The 21,444-nt window shown below is 34.3% G+C and overlaps 1 protein-coding gene across 1 annotated transcript in view; it reads left to right on the top strand.

The window, feature by feature from the left end:
• The window catches only part of LOC131079674 (mitochondrial import receptor subunit TOM40-1), a 29,815-nt gene that overhangs the window by 7,909 nt on the left and 462 nt on the right, over positions 1 to 21,444 (top strand). Inside the window, exons 6-10 of the mRNA XM_058017684.2 lie at positions 5,977 to 6,042; positions 7,668 to 7,769; positions 16,933 to 17,001; positions 17,109 to 17,192; positions 21,321 to 21,416. Coding sequence (XP_057873667.1) covers positions 5,977 to 6,042; positions 7,668 to 7,769; positions 16,933 to 17,001; positions 17,109 to 17,192; positions 21,321 to 21,416 — 417 coding nt within the window. The remainder of the gene's footprint in view (positions 1 to 5,976; positions 6,043 to 7,667; positions 7,770 to 16,932; positions 17,002 to 17,108; positions 17,193 to 21,320; positions 21,417 to 21,444) is intronic.

The following is a 21,444-nucleotide window of genomic DNA, read 5'->3' as shown; positions in this document are numbered from 1 at the left end:
CTTCTTTTGACTCTCCTAACAATGAGGTTATTACTCTTACCGGAAGGGAGTAGTCGTAAATGGTCCCAGTAACTACAGATGAATTAGCTATAAGAGGTAAGCATATGCACAAACTGGCATAGCTTTGGAGCTCTGTACCCATGCATTCTTCATATTTCCTTACCCATATATTCTTTATCATTCAATTGGGCTGCCTCCACCTATAATATATTGATCCTTGCTTCCACTGGCTTGAGTTGGTCAAATTTTTTTTTTAAGTTGAAAAATGTGATGACAATATAATTTTGTAAATTAGAATTGAAAAAATGTGATGACAATATAATTTTGTAAATTAGAAAATAATGTAAAGGTATTTTACCACCACCTGTAATAAACATTGTTACAATAGCAGTTTGAAACTCTTTAATTTCCTGTATTTAATTGCATTTTGGGCTGGTATCCTAGGATTTTACACATACCTGTTCTGACTAAATACATGAGCTGCCATGTACAGTTGTTTTCATATGATACACATGCTGAATGACAATTCAAATATTGTGTGTGTTAATGCACAAATCCTCTGTTGAATGGTAGCTCATACAGAGTTTTGTGAAAACTTTCATACATAATTCCTAAAGAAGATGAATCTGTTGAGACTTTATATGTTAGATAACCTTCACTATTAACATAAGACATTGATTAGAGATACAACCTGGGGTATACATTAGCTGTTAGTTTCAATCTTGTTACACTTCATTTTATGCCATTTTTGCTGTTGATCATTAGTGGATTTCTTTGGTAGGGTGTTTTGAGTATTACAAGAATCCCTTGCACTAGCTTTAACATAACGTAGCCTTGAATGAAGAGTATTACCATTGGCCTTATCTTTTTACTTTCTTTGTTATTTTCTTTGCTTATTGGCAGCATTAAAATATTGGGATCTGGTATTGAGCTGTGCTTGCAATCAATACCTTTTATTGAATTATATGGAATTAGTTTTGAGTATAGTTGCTGTTATCTCCTTATTTTGTGCAACTTTTAACTGCAGATACATATGTAAGATTTGTGCATTCATATTGTCGAATGGTATGAAGCTCAAAAGAAAGCACAACCAGAATATAAACAGATGATGATTGGTGCTGAGTGTGCATAACTTCAATAAAACTAGTGACTAGGCAGCTGCATCATAAATGCTAATTTAGAAACCATAATAAAAGCACAAAAATGATACGTGGTAAATAAATGACGATGGCTGGCAGCAGGCATTTATTTGTTCTTTAAATTTAATGTGCTTGATTTAAATAAGCAGCCCTAAAAGATTTAGGGATCCTATATCCACAAAAATTTGAGTTAATCAGTTAGTCATCTATAAAGTATACTTGCTGGGGCCTCAAGGAAACAAATGGAACATATTAACATGCCCGAGGATTCATCTTCAATCTATCTGCTAATAAGCAGTCCACTGGTTTGCCCCTATAGATGGTAGAGACACTGTAATGTCCCTTATTAGAATGCTATTTGTTTCCCAATAGTTACATCATTTAACATCATTATGTCGTAAATTAGGTAATTGAGATTAGAAGTATATATAATGCAATAAATAACTAATTAAATTTAGGGTTCGACCTCACTTCTTCTCTAATCCTATGGAAGATGGCGGAATTACTGTGCTGGGGTGCTTGGAAACAGTCTACGAGGTGGCTTCCTTAAGGTTTCTTAGGAACATATATTTATGCCCATCTCGGGATTTCCCTCAAGGCTTCAGAAATATGTATGCCCTTCCCATCTTGGGATTTACCCATCTAGTGACCGAATTACTCTGCCTCTCCCTACACAAACCCTTTATCCTCACAAAGGCATTAGTGAAAGATAAAGGGCTAGACTATGAGTATGCTAACTTCTCATGTATTATAAATATATATGAAATTAAGTACGTTTGTCATACATATTGCAGTCTATATTAATATTACTACTAAATTCTGCATTGGAACATTATTAGGCTTCATATATTAAGCATACATATTAAGCACATCCCCATGCATACCACCTAAGTCACCGCGTTCGAAGTCGAATTCAAGTTCGCCAACCATAAAATTCGGATGAAATTCGGCAAAGGCAAAAAATTCAGAAAAAAAAATTCGACATTAAATTTGCCTTATATAATTAAAAAAAATAAATATAAGTAATATATTTAATAAATTATCAAAATTTATTAAGATTGCAAAATAGATTTGAAAGCATTATAAACAAATTAAAAATACTAAATATTAAATTTTTAATGAAAATTTAATATAAATTAAAATTATAAAACAAAAAAAATATATTTAATATTAATAACTTTTACATTCACATTAATTAAAATAAATAAATCTATATCTAAATCTAATTAATATTAATTAAAATAAAATAATAAATAAATCTAAGTCTAAATGTATTTAATATTAATTAAAATAACATTAATCTTGGTCTTAAATAAAAGCTTTTTACCTTTGCATTTCAATAATAATAAAGAGGTTTTTGGTAGAACGTCCGATGGTGGCAGTGCACAGTGCGAGAGAAAAGTCATGGTTCGGCAGGGGCGAGCGTGATGGAAAAGTCGCAGCTGGGCAGGGGAGAACGTGAGGGAAAAGCGGCGGCTCTGTTTGCCGTACAAAGTTCAAATGAATTTTTTCAAATATTATTAATTTTTAATAGATTCGCTGAATTCTGAACCTTAAGCCGGAAATTCGGCGAATGCGGTGACTAAGCATACCACCAAGAACAAGGATGTTACTGCCTGGGCTGTAACTTAATAACGGTTGTGATCTGATCTGATCGATGGTGATCTCCCTAGATGCTTTTGATCCCTTTCCCTTATATCTCTCAATGTGAGGGAGAGGTCAGACCTCTTCATTATTTGTGCTCCGTGGCAAGAGACACACCCTTTCACCATTAGCAGCCTTTGAAAGAGTGCACCTCTTCATTATTTCTGCCCTTTGAAAGGGACTACTTTTCACAATCAGATTTTCACTTCTTATTTAAATCGGGTCCACACTTCTAATTCCCCAAATTATCCTCTCTTCAAATGAGTTCTCTTCTTCCTTCTATACCTCATATTTGGGGGAGTCACAACTTATCGTCTCATGCCTTTTAGTTTTGACCATTGATTAACTTCAATCAAATTTCAAGTATGTCTATTTATTTTTAATATTTTAATTTAATTTTTATTTTTATTCTTTTGTATTTTAATTTTATTATTATTATTTATTATTAAATTATATTTCGAAGTGGGGACATTACAAAGGGGTGTGTCTCCTTCAAGAATAAAGATATAAAAGGGGAGATGGGCTCAATTATGAGGGGAGTCATCCATAAAGTGGAAAATGGAGAATAAGAAATCCGAGCATCAATGAAATGAGCATTGATCTGAAATCAGGAAATAGCCAAATAAAAAGCAGAAGCCTGATTTATTATCATCAGCCCGGCATTAGTAAGTTCATTGAATGAATGGAAATATGCATTTGAACTATAATCAGAAAAAACAGATCTGACTTGAATAATAAGGCAGCGATCAGGAGACATGATCCTTTAAAGGGACATCTCTTTTCAAAGAGACATGTCTCCTTAATGAGATTACTTAGAGTTTTTTCTAGGCTTATGGACTTTGTCTTTTCTGTTAACTTATGAAGGATCTCTCTAATTTATCCATGGATTCATTTTCAAAAATGAGATAAACAAAAACAATTCCTCCAAATTTATAGAGCATGTAATGACAGTTTGTCCAAATAAACAAAAAAGGGGTTGAGATGAATGGAAACCATTCACATGGTCCCTCATTCAAAAATAGAGTCATCTGAAATGGAGGAGGCAACTCAACTAATCTCAAGCTCTCTTGAAAATAGAAAGGGGGTTGGATGAGGCAAATTGGCAAACACATTTAACCCCAAGCTTAATCATTAACCCCTTGCGAGGTATTATTTCACCTTAATTTTCTTTGACTAGGCAAGGAGATAACCTCACGTGTCATACTCTTAAATCATTTATCCTTATCCTAAAGTAGCTAGATTTAAATCACCAAAGCTAATCCTAACCCTAATTTAAAAATAAGCATTTCACAAACCAAAAATACAAATGGAATTCAATTACTTGAGATTTAGTGCAGCCTAAAAATGTCTTTTGTTTTACTTTTTAAATTCTTAAAACAATTCTTATATTTGCTTTTTGAAATTAAGTGGGGATTAGGGGCAACAACCCCAACAAGATTGAGGGGAAACTGCCTCTGTGGGGTTTTGGGCACCTACATAATCCTTGAAATCCACACGGGGTCTTTCATTGTTCACATCATTTTTTCAATTATTCTCCATTTGGTGATTGTCATAAAGCACAAACAAGTTTTTTATTAAGTTTTTTTAAGGCTGGGAAACCTTGGAGGGCCGCCTTTGTTTATGGTTTTGATTTTTTTTTTTCATTCGTCTATTTTTTACTTGCAGTGGTGGTTAAGGGATGCTTGGGCATCCCTTGGCTACCTTGGGGATGTGGACATCCTTTAGCATCCCTCCTAGAGGGAATCACATCTGCACATGAATGAACACCTTAGGGTTTGGCCCATATAGGGGTTTGGACCAAGGGGATGGTGGCAGCCGTTTTGTCACTGTGCTGCACACCCAAGATATCCTTGTTTTGGGAATAGGGTAAAAACCCCAATGATGTGTTCTTGGAAAAGAATGGCTGGATTAAGGTCTTGTCAAGAATAATTTGCTCATTTCTAATTTTAGACTTAAAATAATTCGATCATAATTGTATAAATAGTTAAAATAAAATAATTTGATCATCATGGTATAAATAGTTTAAATTTGAACCATAGTCACTTGGTGGAATTGGCAAATGGGGACTCAAGCAACTCAAGCATGAATACTGTTTTAAAAAAAATATGATATGGGGGTGCTTGGAGATGGCTATAATTTAAATCAATTGGTTGAAAACTATAGTGCATATAGACAATTTAGGCCTTTTATTTGTTTCTATTCTTACAAGTGCCTTTCTGGGTTTTAAATTAAAAAATTCTGCTTTTTTTCTCCATGCAAAAGGATTTAAATATAACATAGAAAATTACAGGCCTGTTAGTGTATTCATTAGTTGTTTTAGTTGTTGTCCATCAATTATCAGAACTTGATAAGGAAACCCATGTTATTTATATGAAATATCTAAAATATCTTTATACGAAATTTCCCAAACTTGGGACACTTTTAAGAGATGTATAGAGCTGCGAGGAAACTTCATCTGAAGTTGCTTGATGTGCCCATATTTGTTTCTCAAGGAATGTGTTTACTAGATGCAAAATGAGTACCAGCATCAGGGTATGAGTCTCCAGACAGTAAAATATACTCACCAGGAGATTGTACAGAAGTGGGGATGGGGGCCTTCCCCTTTAATAGGAGTTTACAATTCTGGTGGACCTCTTTTTGTGAAATCTAACCCTTAGACAATGTCAGCGACTTAAATGTTAGTGTGGGGACTTTTTTAGGTTTCTAAATTACATCTATAGGGCATTAATTGTTGTATGCACAAACCTTGAAAGGAAATATCCTAAATGATATTCTCTTTGTATTTCTGTTTGAACCTTTAGCTTATCCAGGATTGAAATAACAAGGGATAGAGGATTAAGTTATTAACTTTTGTAACTTGTAAGCATATTATCTTATTGTTATATTTTTTAATGCATGAATAGCTCAGATTGCTTTTGTATGGGCTGTTTTTGTTCTTTCTTATAGGATGCTGGTTATAATTAAGAGTTATTGCTATTGTTGGTAATTGATATGGGATTCTTGTAATGCATGCTTGTGTTCTCTCTTTTTCTGTAGAACAAAATGGAGCAGCCATTATTTTTCTTTTCTTAAAGATATGTAAGGAGTTTGAAGGGAATTATTATTCTTTTACATGTCAATAATTTTCAATGTGACGTGTATGCAATGAGTAATATTAACTGTCTGAATTTTAAAATTGTTCATTCTTATCCAGGGAAAAGATTTTAGAAGCCAGGTACAACTGGGGAATAATGCATTTTATGGTGCAAATTATATCCAGGTATATATTTATTTGATTTAATTGTAACTGCATTTTTGTTAGCCCTGTCATCGTTTACACGATGGTGGTTTTCACTTGATAGTTAAACTATCCACACACAAGCAAGAGTACTTATTCCAGCAACTTATCTGAAATATAGAACAAAATGCATTGTTTGGTTTTGAATCTGTGCTGTTATAGTTAAGTTGCATCACGGGAAGAATGCCATTAAAAGATTACTTATTTTTCTTGGAAGAGTTGTGCCTTATTAATGAAAATCAGTGTTCTGTCTTTTCTTCTTGTTTTATCATTTATTCATAGAAATTCTTATTTGTTTCTTGCCTGGCGTATTGTGTATCATCTATAAACTTCACTGTTGTCATATCTATGATGCCTATCATTTTCTGTTCCTGAATTAGACGTTAGCATATTTTCAAGGATGTTTACAGTTTTTCGAATAAAATGTGTGGCATTCAACTCATTTTTTGTTTTGGTTCTGGGCAGAAGGATGCCTAACATTCTTAGGGATGACTAGCAGGGAATGCTATTTTAAATAGAAAGATTTCTCCTCAGATAACAAGTATTGCTTTTGAAATGTAGTTTTGTAATTTTTTTTATGGTATGGCATTGTAGAAACATCAATTTTATAGTATTGGGTAATTCAATGCTGCAAATGCTTGACCAGGAAGTATATATTAAAATTTCTACCGTCTAATTTGATGCTTAATTTGGTAAAAAGGAAAAAACAAAATGGTTCTGAAGTGGCTTGTTTATTGTGCTTAAAGATACTATTCATAAGATGCACGATTTTCACTTTGATCTAGTGGTACAGGAATGATGTCATCAACAATAACAGTTTCATTTAATTAAGAAAATTAAGTTACTTTCCAGACCTATCACAGCTTCTTTTTACTCAAGAGTATTCATGGAATCCTATCCATCTTCTTTCTTCTTTTGCTGATCGTGGCTCATGTTACTTAATTGTTCTTTGCAGCTCCATTTCTCATGATAATATTTTGATTGCCATGAAATATGTCACATAGTCTCTGTGTACCTTTAAGTCTGTTCTGTAACATTCAGAATTCCTACAGTTGCCCTTTATTTTTACCATGCCTCCTAATATAAATCTGTTGATTTAGATGTGCCTCCATCTATAGGTTTTACATTCTGATTCTATTCTTTTATTACTTCAATTTTGTTTGTCTTGTTGTCAATTTGATTTATGTGTTCATATGTGTTTGTAACCTTTCTGTGTGTTTTTCAAAGTCTGAACTTACTGAAAGTCTGTGGTGCAACATTGACAATTCTTACAGCTGCTCTTTATTTTTACTATTCCTCTAGATTTTGCATACATCAGGTTTTCATATAAATCTGTTGAATTTGATTTGTGCGTTCATATGTGTTTATAAACTTTGTCTGTTTTCTTCAAAGTTTGAAACTTGCTGAAATTTTACAGATGATATGTCATGGGAAACATGGGCTGAAATTTGTTCTGTTAGGAAATTCTTTAATCACTCGACATTCATGATTCTTGTGATCTATGCTCTCTTCAGGAGTTAAATTTGTCAATCCATGTATGTTGCACTTGTAGGCTTATGCTCTTGAGTAATGTTTTTTGAGGTTACTGTACTTTCGATGTTTTGCAGAGTGTCTCTCCACACTTGGCTCTTGGTGGAGAAATATTTTGGCTTGGTCATCAAAGAAAATCTGGGATTGGTTTTGCTGCGCGATATAATACTGATAAGATGGTTAGTTTGACAGACCTGTTTCTTGTGGCAATTTTGTTTCATCTGCATTTGTGTTTATGTTGTTTACTCACTCTTTGATCAACAATGACTCAGAATTGTAGTCTTTGCATTGAATACTTAATCAACTGGTGATATAACCATAGAATCAGTACAAGCTGATATTCATTGTCATAGCTAATATTGTCTGCTGCACTGAACTATGCCTTGCATGTCCTGCCAATGGTTATAGGGCAGACACTTGCATCTTCTCGTAGTAGGAAATGGCAGCCAATCTTTCCTACTTTTCATAGAGGTGTGCTATTTATTTGTCTTTATCTCCATGTAGAAGGCAACCCACATCCGAACCACTGTGTTTGTGACTCAAGCTCTTGGATATAATAACTGAGTGAGTTGATAACTGTGTTTTTTAATTTTTCTGAGGAGGTTGGTTCTCTTTGCAAAATTTAAAATGTCTGTAGTATGTTTTTGTTGTCCGTGTTTCACCAGAGATGAGTGAAGTATCCTTGATCCTTGTAATGTCCCCAATTTGGATCTAAGGCAAAATTTAATGAGGAATGAGTGAATAATTAAAATAAGGCCATTTTTAAGTTGGGGCCTGTTGACATGTTTTTTATGACGGCGTCTAACACAGAATAAAGTTACCAATGGTCACTTCACTCTCTCTTGATCAAAGTTTAACCGTATGTTAAGATTGCGGAAAGTTCAAACGGCTAACTCCAAGGTTCCTTGATGCAACATACGTGACTCAGTTGGTGGATGTGATTGCTGGTAATCCAAGGGGACTTACGTTTGAATCATTCTTTCACTTCTTTGCTGTGGCTGGAACTTTATCATCAGATATGGCAATTTTGCGATACTTTTGCCTCGAAATCAACTAAATGAACTGAAAATAAACGGGAAAGGGTTTTAGAAGGATCTAAATCTATTCCTAAGGGTAGTGGTATCAACAGTTAACGCTTTAGTGGACAAATTCCAAATAAACCAAGCTCTGCTTCGCCAAGATCAACTACAACTCCGCAAGAACCGGTGCAATCTTCTGGGGATGCTAGAGGATTTTCAAATTGAGAAGGTACATTTGAATACCCAAAAACAACGCAATCCAAACGACTATCCACAATCGAACTTAGCACAAATTTAGGGGGGTTCAGACTAACTTTACAATGCAACTTACAATCAGCAAGATACAAAAAGTACGAACTATGAAAATTCATCAAACACCATTACATTTTCCATTGAAATCAAAGCGCTATTACTACTTCTACTCTAAGTGAGGAAGGTGAAACCATGCAAGTTTTGAAAAATAACTTAAGTGGACACCATCAGAGAACAATGTTTCATTGTTATTATCTCAAAAATTTATTGCAACAATTTCATACAAGTCTCCCTCCTTTTACAAATGAGGGGGGTCACCCCTTTATATAGGCCTCAGGCCATGATTACATGCAAACCCTAATTAGGGTTTCACCCTAGAGGATTCCCACTCAAGATGCAACAAGGTGGGAATCAACAATTGATAACCTATCATGCCCTTATACAATTAATTCAAAAGTACCCAAAATAGCATCCATTGCGCATGAAATGCACCACCTCTTTCAAATTCGCCCAACATGCGTTGATATTCATCCATGCAAAAATCAGCCCATTATGTCATAAATGCTCCATCATTTCTATTGGTGTTGGAAATAAGCCACACCTGGACCAACGATGGACTGGTCCAAGAGGGGCCAGTAGCTCAGTGGTAGAGCACTCCAGCAGCGTATGGAAGGTCCTAGGTTCAAGTCCTAGCTGGTCCATGTCTCAACATGGTATTTTTCACCATCTCCTATTTTTTTAGGGATTTTCCACAAATTAGGGTTTTAGGTCCAAGAGGGAGAGAATTCTCTCATGAATCCAAATCTGCAAAAGTTTTGAAATTCAGATTAGATTTTGTGTCTAAAAATGGAATTTCATTCTTGCCTTGGCCATTTCAATACCTTTCCTTGACCAGGGTGTTGATTCTTTCCTGTCATAGAATTTGGCTTTTTAAGATTTTCCATGCCTTGTGTGATTTGGTGTCTTTGTTTCATTTTGGGCGCTATGCAGGGAAAGAATTCACTATTTCTTGTCTTCCTTTATTTGGCGCCCTTGTCAATTTCTCAATTTCTTGGGCGAAATTTCCTTCAAGGTAAGGAATTCATCCTTTCTCCCTATTTTCCATCCTTACCTCTATTTAACGCTCCTCCTTGGTCTAGGGCACAATTCTTCACAAGGCAAGGAACTTCTTCATTTTGCAATCTTCCTTGGTCATCATGTTTTGGCGCCCCCCTGAAGAATAGGACGCAAATTCCACCTGGGCATGGATTCTTGTACTTTTCAACTTGTCTAGGAGCACTTTATTTTAGCGCCCTATGACTTCCTTGGGCGCTATTTTCCTACTGCCATAGATTTTGGTATTTGCTTTGCTCTCCATGGATACCTCCCTTTGGCACCCTCTTGAGGAATAGGGTGGAATTTTGACCAAGTGATGGAATTCAATGTTTTCAAACTTTTCCAAGAGTACTTTACTTTGGCGCCCTCACAAGACCTTGGGCGGAATTTCTTCATGAGGGAGGAATTTTATCATGTTTCAATCTTCCTTCACTACCTTCATTTGGTGCCCTACCCCATCAATGGGCGCCATTTCCACCAAGGCAAGGAAATCATAATTTTCTCTGTTATCTTTGGCAACCCAACTTTGGCACCCTTCCTCACCTTGGGCGCTATTTCTTCATGAAGGAGGAATTCATTATTGGTTCGTTTTTCCATGCATCCTTCACTTTGGCGCCCTTCTCACACCTTGGGCACTAGAATGCATGCGTCATGAAATTCATCCATGTTTTGATTTCTCCAAGACCCATTGACTTTAGCGCCCTTCCTTGTCTTAGGGCAAAATTTTGATAGGAGGAAGGAATTTTCATGATTTCTACCAAGTCGGTCTCATTCTCTTCATTAGAACATATATTTCATAAAGTATAAGTGGCTTTTCAATATGTCTTTTTCCTTTCTTATACTTTAAGTTATATTTCATATATATTGGCAGGATGTTTGAGAGTGGTTTTAGATCTATAGGAATTATGATGCAAATTCTAGGGGTTTTAGAAGATCTTTTAAATTTTTCAAACTTAGTCAAATTTCAGGCCATTTCCGGATCAGGTTGACATTTGTGGACTGATGTGAATTTCCACTTAGATGATTTTTCGAGCTTTCCATTCTTGGATTGGTTCCCATACTTAGCCAAATTTTGATCACACTTGTTTGCCTTCTGACTCTTCTAGATTTAGAAATGATCTTCAGAAACATTCAGTCTTCAGCGTCTTCAGGGGTGTTCAGTTTTTAGTGTTTTCCTGTGAAGAACTTGCCAAAAATAGATTTTCCCAAATATTAAGTGTTTCAAAATGTTAGGGTTTGGACAAAATAGGTCAGGAAAGTACTTATTAAAAATAGAAACTTACTATAAATAGAAATTACTAAAAATAGTAAGTTTGTTTTTTTTGGCAAAATGAAGACATTTCAGGACTCAGTAAAATCCCTAAAAAATAGGAACTTTCTAAAAATAGAAAGTTGAGGGGTCCTGATTCCAGTGATATGTTCAGTTTTTTCAAAACCCTAACAGAAACCCCTAAAATCTAGGACTAAAGACAAAAACCCTAAAATTGACGAAACATGCCCTAGACTTCACCAAATACACTCAAACGAAAAGCAAACAATCAATTTGATCCCCGAACAGTTGCAAAGCGGAGAGACTGGCACCAAAAGACCCTGAAAACCAAAACAAAAGGCCGAGAGGGCCTAAAAAGTAGGGGGTCCCCATCTGGAATGGGGCGATGTGTGAAAACGTCACAACATTTAGCTCTTCACTCGAATGAATGTTCTTGAACATTTATAGATAAAACAAAATCTGTGAGGGAAGTGTTGAAAGACACTTCAGGGTGAGAACCTAGATTAAAGCACATTCATCTGATTATGTGTGTGCATATGCATTAATTCCATCTCACAAGGCCATCCAGACTCCTAGAATTAGTCGTGGCAAGCTAAAGGTATCTATACTTCAAAAGTATTCAAGCGTCCATAGGTCCGACAAGGTTGTCTTTGAAATTCCCGCAAATATTGCTCCATTGCCATTTCATCTTTCTTTTTCTTTTTTTTTGATATTTCGTTTCATTTCCATTGGGTTTGGAGATTCCAGTGGTGCTGAAGCAAGATGTAAAGTTTTCACCAACCATAACCTCTTCTAAGAGATCTAAATGACTCAGAGCAAATGTTCAGATGCCTTGGAAAACACAAGTGGAACATAATCAAAGAATGACATTGCCACCCCACCCACAAACAAAGACTCCGAACAATTTAGGCCACTCAAAACCCTAGACCTAAGCAAAACCACACGAGCGGACAAGCTTGAGGGAAACTAGCACCAAGGGCCGAAAACCAAAAGTGAAGTATCCTCGATCCTTGTGATGTCCCCAATTTGGGGCTAAGGCAAAATTTAATAAGGAATGAGTAAATAATTATAATAAGGCCATTTTTAAGTTATAACGTTGTTCAACTAGGCGATATCTCTACCAAAGTATTGTGCATAAATATTTTAATTATTCGTTATGACTTAAGTTGGGGCCATTTTAAAGTTATAACGTTATTCAACTAGGCAATATCTCATGGGGGTTGTTTAATATTTAATGAAGACTTTGTATTTAATTGCCTAAGTCGCCTATGATGAATCTTCTAGAGGCATCAAAGCTTTTTGGGAGTGGCTGGGTTATTATTTAAAGGGTTCGATTGAGGAATTGGCTTCATTCTATTGATCATTTATTTTTGAGTTTTCTCTCTGCAAGAAGGCGTGTTTATGCTTTTTCCTCAGGACAAAACCCCCGAGTCTAGAATTTGGACGCAACCCCAAGGTTCTAGTTCAAATCCGTTTCAGTTTGTCATACCTTTGCTAGCTGCAACTACAGTCTCATCTCAGATGAAGGAAGAGCCAGAAATCAGAATTCATACACCAAGATCGAAGGATTTCAAAGTGCAAATCAGGAGTTTTTCTCAGATCAGAATCACACTTCACAAATCAACATCCCAGCTCATTCAGAAATATCAGGGAATCACAGCATATCAAGGGACTGGGAACATTATAAAGGCAGATTGAAACCTACCACAAGCCTGGTTTGATAATAGCCCATAATTCGATCCATATACTTATAGTACTTGAAAAACTAGTTGTGAAAAGATGTATAACAGTATAAGAAATACATTTCAAATGAAACTATAGGAAATTAGTAAAATTTTATAATAGCAAAATTTGAAATACTAAATCTAAATACGAAGAGTTTTAAGTTTTTTCTCCTCTTCAGCTAGCTGGTAAAAAAATCAGAATTAAAAATGTGAATGAAATCAGTAGTTTTAGTGGTTTTGTATTGCATTGGGGGAAGGGATGGGGCCCATGTCAAATTAGGGTCACCCCCCAACCCCCAAAAATCGTTCAATTTTTTAAAATAAAATTTCAATTGCTTTTTGACGTTTTCAAATGAGAGACACCTGCAAGTCTCCCCACCCCTCAAGAGACGCCTGGGAGTCTTGGAAACGCCTGGGAGTCTCCCAAGGAGTCTTTGAAATGCCTGGGAGTCTCCCAAGGATTCTTGGAGATGCTGAGACATCTCCCAAGGAGACTTGGAGACGTCTCGGCGTCTCCAAGAATCCTTGGAGACGTTTCCTTGTCTCCGGTGGAACACCAGTGGAGGGGCGGCAGGAGATGCCACGTCCCCGTCACCTTGTCCCATAAATGTCCTTGTCTCCCTATCCCGTAAACGCGCATCTTGGGGGGGGGGGACGCATTTACGTGGAACACAGATTTTTGCCCCATCAAAAAGTGGGCTCCCAGCTAAAGCAGCGAGCAGCTCTTGGTGGGAAAAGTTGGCCATATCATCGGGTGTTCACATGTCAAGCTGGACTCTTGATGACTATGTTCAAATATATACCTAAAATTAACAAATATGTAAGCAACCTTCCAATAGTTGAATAAAGCACCAATATGAATGTCACATTTCACTTGTTCCTCCGACTCCATATTTATGTTCAATTCATTTTTTATGTTATGTTCTTTTTCCTTTATTTATTTATTGTTTATAAATTTGAACATATTAAAGTTTGTTTATTGTTTTTATTTTTTTTATATTAAACTTTAATATTTAATAATATACTAATTGAATATATTTAGTTTTAAAAATCTTTAAATTAAAATTTTCAAATGTATTAATTTATTTTGTTTTCAAGCAGATTGTGGGGTTTTTTCTTTGTAAATCGTGGCTCTGTTTTTCTAGAAATTGCGACACCTTTTGCTTGCGAAAAGGTTTTTTTTTTTCCAACATCTTTTGCTCACATGACTTCATTTTTTCTTTGTTTCTTGCGTGCGACTAAGTTTTCTGCCCACGGGATGAGTCTCTGCTGCTCCTTTTTTCTGCATGATTTTTTAAAAAATTGTGGGTTCCTAGGGTTTTGGTGTAACGAATGAGTTTTTGGGGCAACTTTTGAGCGAATTAGGGTTTGACAATTTTTCCACAAAATTGTGGTGCTGTTTTGTAGCAACTTTTTGACGATTTTTGGACAAAATTGTGGCTTTCTGTCTTCAACAAATTTTTTTGATGATTTTTTATAATGTCGTGGTTTTTTACTGTTCATTTTTGTCCACGTAGGGTTTCTAGGGTGAATTGAGTTTTTGCATGATTTTTTTACAAAATTGTGGGTGTTGCTGTTTATCTCAAAAGAAATGGAGCGTTTTTGATGATTTTTTCACAAAATTGTGTATTGTGCACCTAGGGTTTCTAGGGCAGACAGGAGTATTTGCATGATTTGAGAAGTTGCACAAATTTGGACTCACTTGAATGATCTGCACAAGGCGTCAGATAAAGGCAGAGCTTTCTTCCTTAAAAATATGTTGTTCTTGATTATCATAGATGACAAGATGTCTTTGCAAAATCATTTAATGAAGATCAAAGACATTTGCGATCAACTGGAGGCCATTGGTTGCAAGATGGAAGAAAAGGATATGGTGGTTATCACGTTGAAAAACTTACCACGATCTTACGAGCACTTCTTCAAAACTCTCAACATTATTTCCATCAATGTTGATCTGAAGTTTGATGAACTGTGCAACAAGCTCTTGCAACAGGACAAGTGGAAGAAGTAGTTTGGTAGCAACAATGAGACAGCCAATGTGTAACTGGCTTATACTGCCAAGGACAAAGGCAAAGGTGAGTAATATGAAGAAGTTCTGCAGAAAGTAGTTGGCTGATAAAAAATCCAACTAAGGAGGGTCTCAATAGCAGGCTCATGTTGTAGAGCATTCAAAGTAGAAAGGGTCAGCCTTCTATGCATTCATGGCCAGAGTAGTTGGCTGATAAAAAATCCAACCAGGGAGGGTCTCAACAGCAGGCTCATGTTGCAGAGCATTCAAAGTAAAAAAGAGTCAACATTCTATGCATTCATAGCCAAAAGACCAGTAAATCATGACAAGTCTTGTGCATGGTAGTTTGTAGAATGACCATTCAGGGGGGGTATTAAAGTAATATTGTAATATTTACCTTATAATAGTCATTTAAGTCGTTTAGCTAGTTTATGGTAACTTTCTATTCTATAAGTCAGTCAGTATTTAGAATCTTTCTATTCTGTCTTTAGTTCTCGATCATTTTCACTATGGAAAGATCTTTTGTAATTGCTCATATAAGGAGTATTCCTCTCCTTTGTTAATAGAACAATCAATTACCATTTCATTATATGTATAAGCCAATATGTGTGCAAATGGCTATATATATATAAAACTTGGTGATAACTTGGCTAACCCATAATTTTAAAAACATTTAGACTTGGCATAAACTTAGGGAAATGTTGAACATTAAAAAATACATAAGTGTTCAAAATATTATTCAAAAACATGCATAATAGTGAATTTAGAACACATTACTGATTTCCTTAATATATAGATAAAATTAGAGTTCAATACATATCATAAACCAAAAAAATGTGTTCAATATTTATAAATGTAAAGTTTCAATGTCAATAAAAGTTTGAAAACACAGTTACTATCAAAATTTAATGAATATATCTAGAACATTAGTTGAACTGAAGAGTAAACACATGTACATCATTAGTGTTATTAAACTGCTTAGTCAAAATGTAATCCATTTCTATTACTATAATATCTGCCTTGTGGTAGAAGTAATAAGAACAGCTATAAAACAAAAATATTTGAATTTGTTCAAACGTTTTTTTTTGAATGAAAAGCAATATGTGGTTAAGATTTTAATTTGCTCAAAATGTTACATTCCGGCCTTGGAGAAAAGATGGTGATAGAAGTCGAACTTTATGTTATGATATGATTGAGTTTACGTACCCATGATGTAGTTTGATCTGTGACCCTGTCTATTTTTCTGCAGCATGCCAAAACTTTAAAATACTGATAAACTTTGCTGGAGTTTCATTCAATGCACGTTCTAAAATTTTTGCACATGCCATTGAGCAAAAACAAAATGTGAATTTCTGAAAATTTGTTATGAAATTGCTTTTAATTGGCTGAGCTTTTGCCCTAGTTGCAAGTTGGGATAATTTTTCTGCACATTTTGGTGAGCCATGTTGAAAAATCCACAGTGAGTTTTATTGATTACTTGGGGTTGAGTTTTATTGTCAGCGACTCACCTGCTAGCTCACAATTACTTGAGAGTCGTATAAGTACTTGCAGAATTTTGCAACTATGGTCCCATTAATACTATGTGCATCCCTTTGAGTTTGAAATGTATAATTCTGTGATATATTTTAGGTGTATGTTCATTTTTTAAGGTTGTCTTGTTTGTCAGTTTTACTTACTGCTTTTGATTGCTTTGCCCGTTCAACAAAATCTATTTTCTGTTTCTTTACTGAAAATTTCATAATGTAATTATTAAATTTTGGTTATTTAGATTTTATCATTTTTGTGATACCTGTGTCTGGTTTATGCATCATGCAATGCATAATTACAAAGTAAAAATAAATGGGACGTATGGAGGTGGATAATGCAGTTTTACAATATTTTTGGTTGCAAAGAAGATGCTTGCATTTTTACATTTTATAAACATTTATCAGTATGCCATCATGTTTCTTAAAGCGGTAATGACTTCTATGGCAGGTTGCAACAGGGCAAGTAGCTAGCACTGGGGTAGTTGCTTTGAGCTATGTGCAGAAGGTCTCTGAAAAGGTAAAATATTTGGCAATCAAAAATTACTTCAGTTATAGTCTTTTCAAGTTTATCCTCCATGGTTATAACGATTGTATGTGCTATTGTAATTTTTTTTGTGTTTATAGGTGTCCCTTGCATCAGAATTCATGTACAACAATTCAACAAAAGATACAACTACGAGTTTTGGTTATGATTACTTAATGCGACAGGTATTATTTTATTATGTTAACTGTTATTCAAATGGCTATATTAGACTTTGCTATTTTCATCCGGGATAATTTTTTCATACATGAAGTTTCTGATGTCAGCTTTATTATTTAGAGCACAGGAAAATGTCTTTTTGGAGCTATAGATGAGGATTGAATTCAAATTACATTGGCCAAAGAGGAGAATAGCAGCAATATATTGTAAATCCACTCGACGGCATGCACAAAATAACATGAATAATGTACAATAGAGAGCAAACTATAGTAGACCCTTACACAATATTACGATAAAAACAGAATACCGAATATTAGACTGAACCACTTTAGGAGGCAAGCTTCACAAGCCTTATGATACGACCTATGTAGAAAATAGTTAGGCTATGGTGTTCCAATACGTTAGGTCTACTAAAACCTTAATGATCAAATTTAGAAACTCTTAATTGGTGTTCCTAAAAGTCTAATTAAGTTGACTATAGTTACAATTATCAATTCTAAGAACCATTAAATGATCATATGTAATGTCCCCTACTAGGTTTAGGCCTGTTATAACCATAATTAACCTATTTCAATGTACTTATGACTTAAACTAAATTGATTAGGAGACAATTCTATCTTAAGTTTAATCAAATCAGTGATATTCCACTGTTCAATCAATTAATTTATTAATAAGTAACTTGCTCATTTATCATAAATCCGTAATTCTTAATGCAAGTGTCAAAGTTTGTTACTACTTCAGTTTTAAAGAAGAAGAGGATGTGAATGTTACCAAAGCGCTTAGATACCAAATACAATAGGTTCTCACAAGGTTTACAGATCCAAGCCCTTACCCTATCTTGGGACCCTGTCCCTCAAGGTTCTCGGGACGCTGATCCCCACCCTCTCTTGGGAATCACCCTATCGTCTGGATTTAGACTGCCCCTCTTTGGAAACATCTGAATTCCCAACTTCTTAAATACTGACAGTAGTAACATTAATTATATATAAACAAATTCTTCTTATTTTCAGGTGTTATTATAATATATATTACTGGAGAGTAGTTTCCAGAAAAAATATTATAATAATTATAATTATTATATACATCATCAATACTTATAATACTATTAAATCCTCTATAAGAACATCAGCAGGCCTCATATATTAATCGTAGCCACATATATTAATCGTATATATTAAGTGCATAACATGCATACTACCCAGAACAAGAATGTTACTGCCTGTTACTTAGTATCAGTTCCGATCTGATTTATTGGTATTTTTTGTTTTTATATATTTTTTTTAATATCCCCTTCTCCTTTGAGTGCCGATCTGCAATATATATCTTTCCATTGATATTGGAGAGTCATGTCCTCATGGCCACGTCACCTTCTAAAACTAAAGTCTCTTTTAATTATAACCATTGCCTCTTGCTGACTAACCCGTTGTTTCTTATCTTAATGAAATTGCCCACCGGTTGCTGTTTGAGTGTAATAACACATGCAATAATATAGGTATACCTCATATTCTTATCGTTACGCTACCCTTGCCTTAACCTTATTGCTGCATAGGAATTGTTGTATATATTTCAAGATATAGGGATCGCTGTATATACTTATGTACTAAGTCGCCAGGTTCGGCCGAATTTCATCCTTGAAGTTCGAAACTTGCCGAACTTTTAAAAAAAAAAAAAAAAATTCGTTGAAATTCGCTGAACTTCAAAATTTGTTTGTTTGTTTTTTTTTTTTCTTTTTTTTTTCTTATTAAAAAATAAATTTTTGGCCTTCTTCTTCTGTTAATATTTTTTAAACACATCTTCTTTTCTTTGATTAAAACCCATTAACCCGTTCTTTCTTCAGGATATTTATGTCTGTTAGAACCCTCAATTAGGATGAGAAAAAAATGTTGAAGATGATAATTGATTACCCAATCAGTGAGGTATTCCAGTATTTGGTGATTCTCTTATTCTCATAAGATGAGATAAAGATGTTACTTACAATAAACCTTATTAGCAATTCATATGGAACCATCCCCCATATGAAAGATTGGTTGTTTTATAGAATATATCTGGCATATTTATACATATGGCGAACTTAATTCGAATTTTATACATTTCAAATTTTTCCCTTATCGAACTTCATTCGAATTTCAAAGTTGTCGAACTTCGAATTCGAATTCAAACTTGGTGACTTAGCTTATGTATATGCATTGATGGCTGTAATTATTATTGATTGTAAATTAATATTTATTGTGTCTATTAATAATTAATATTAGTTATTATTGATTGCAAATTAATATATGTTGGGTCTATTTAATAATTATTGTGAATATTAGTTAATAATAATAATTGATTGTGATTATAAATGCAAATCAATATTTATTTAATAATTATTGTGAATAACGGTTAATAGTAATATTCATGAACAAATAAATAAATGTAAAAACTCAAAAATATAAGGGATATTACAATACCAGTATCCATCCCTTGCACGTCTCCTATACACTAGTCTCCTCTCAACTATGGTTGCAACTCTTGATCCACATGGTGGAGATGTTTTTCCCGTGAAAGAGCACCGATGGAATTTTATACACAAATGGTTTGAATTTGAATTCATCTAACTTTGAAATGTCTATTTTTGATTCAGCAATATCCAGATTGAGAATAAGTATAAAAATAATTATATTAATGTCCATGAGTGACCAAAAGTAGGTCTATGCGATATGAGAATACATTAGTTTGTAGCAAAAAGTCCTAGGAAGAGAGCAACATAAAGCAGGGTAGTCGGATACACCCATGCCTCTCCCTAGGCGTGCGTATCGCTATATCCCCATACAGATATGGCTCGGATGTGCGTTGGATACCGTATCCACATGTGCCCAAAAAACATTAATTTTTCAGCCAATATTGTGCGATTTAATTTTTAAAAAGTTTTTGATGTTGAACTTCCTAAATTTAATTTAAACAAATTCATTCATGCAATTTTTATTTTATTTTATTGTTCTTTTTGGTGAAATTTTATTTTTCAAGTCTAGATTATAATTATTTATCTAGTTCTTTATATATATATATATATTTTTTTTTTAAAAAAAAATATATTTAGATATCTTTCTTTTTCAAGTAATAATTAAATTTTACTTATTTTATCTTAATTTAGATTTAAATGACATTATTGTTAATTTGACTATAGGTCCTGGTTTGTATATTTTTCTGTATATTGTAAATTGTTAAATTAACTTATAAATAGTCTGTTGCTTTATATTAATGAAAATCTCTTCTAATACCTCAGCAAATTGTGTGAAATATGTGTACATTCTTTTATGAATATCGAATCCAGTCGTATCCATATTAGGGGTCTTCAAATCCGTATCTGTATCCATGTCCATGCAACTTTGAAATAAAGCAATACAGCACCAACATTGACTCTGGACGAGAGGCTCTCTGTGGGAGTGGCTGGCTTCCTCTTGTGTTGTCAGACTTGGCCCCCTCTTGAAAATTTCCCCATGAGCATTCTCAAATCCTGGATATATGGTAATGACATTGGTTACTCTGGTATGAGCCTCACTGTGCACATTACATGGTTGCTTAGTTTATCTTTCCCAGCTCCTTGTTTTCTAGGGGTCCTTACTTGAACAGGCTATTTGTACTTGTTCATGCCTTTATACATGGAGTTTAACCACACTCCAGATTTACTTCGTTTTTGCATGGGTTGGCATTCTTTCTAGCGTATTTACTTTCTTTTTATAAACTAGCATCTTTAGTGCTTCTCTGTTAAAATTTTATAGCTCTTCAAGCCACATTGCTGTATTTAGGATATTTGTGGATTTTAATGTAAATACCTCCTTCTCTTCCTTTTCTAAATAAGGTGCAGAATATAGGTAAACTGTCAGTGTTCTTAAAAACCCAGATTTTCTCTTAATACTTTTCAACTTGAAAAATTGTGTAGGGAAATCTTTGGAAAAATGCTTATACGGTTCAAGTTTTTAGTAAAACCTGTTATAAAGCAGTCCCCATGGCAATTGAAATTAGAAATTCCTTGGAAATCCAGAAATTAAATTTGTGGCCTTCAAATCTGTTTATGTATTAAGAATTACTATAGTTCATTAGTTATCATTTTTATTATGTTCATCATAGTTGTGATATGACTTTTGTTTATGTAGTGTCGACTTCGAGGCAGGCTTGATTCAAATGGTTGTGTAGCTGCTTATTTAGAAGAAAGACTGAACATGGGAGTAAATTTTGTTCTTTCTGCAGAGGTGAGTTTGAAAGTTAATTATTAGTCTC

Source organism: Cryptomeria japonica, chromosome 9 (genome assembly GCF_030272615.1).
Source record: "Cryptomeria japonica chromosome 9, Sugi_1.0, whole genome shotgun sequence".
Classification (NCBI taxonomy): Eukaryota; Viridiplantae; Streptophyta; class Pinopsida; order Cupressales; family Cupressaceae; genus Cryptomeria; species Cryptomeria japonica.
The sequence above is the reverse complement of the archived record's forward strand: the minus strand, read 5'-3'. Positions and strand labels throughout refer to the sequence as shown.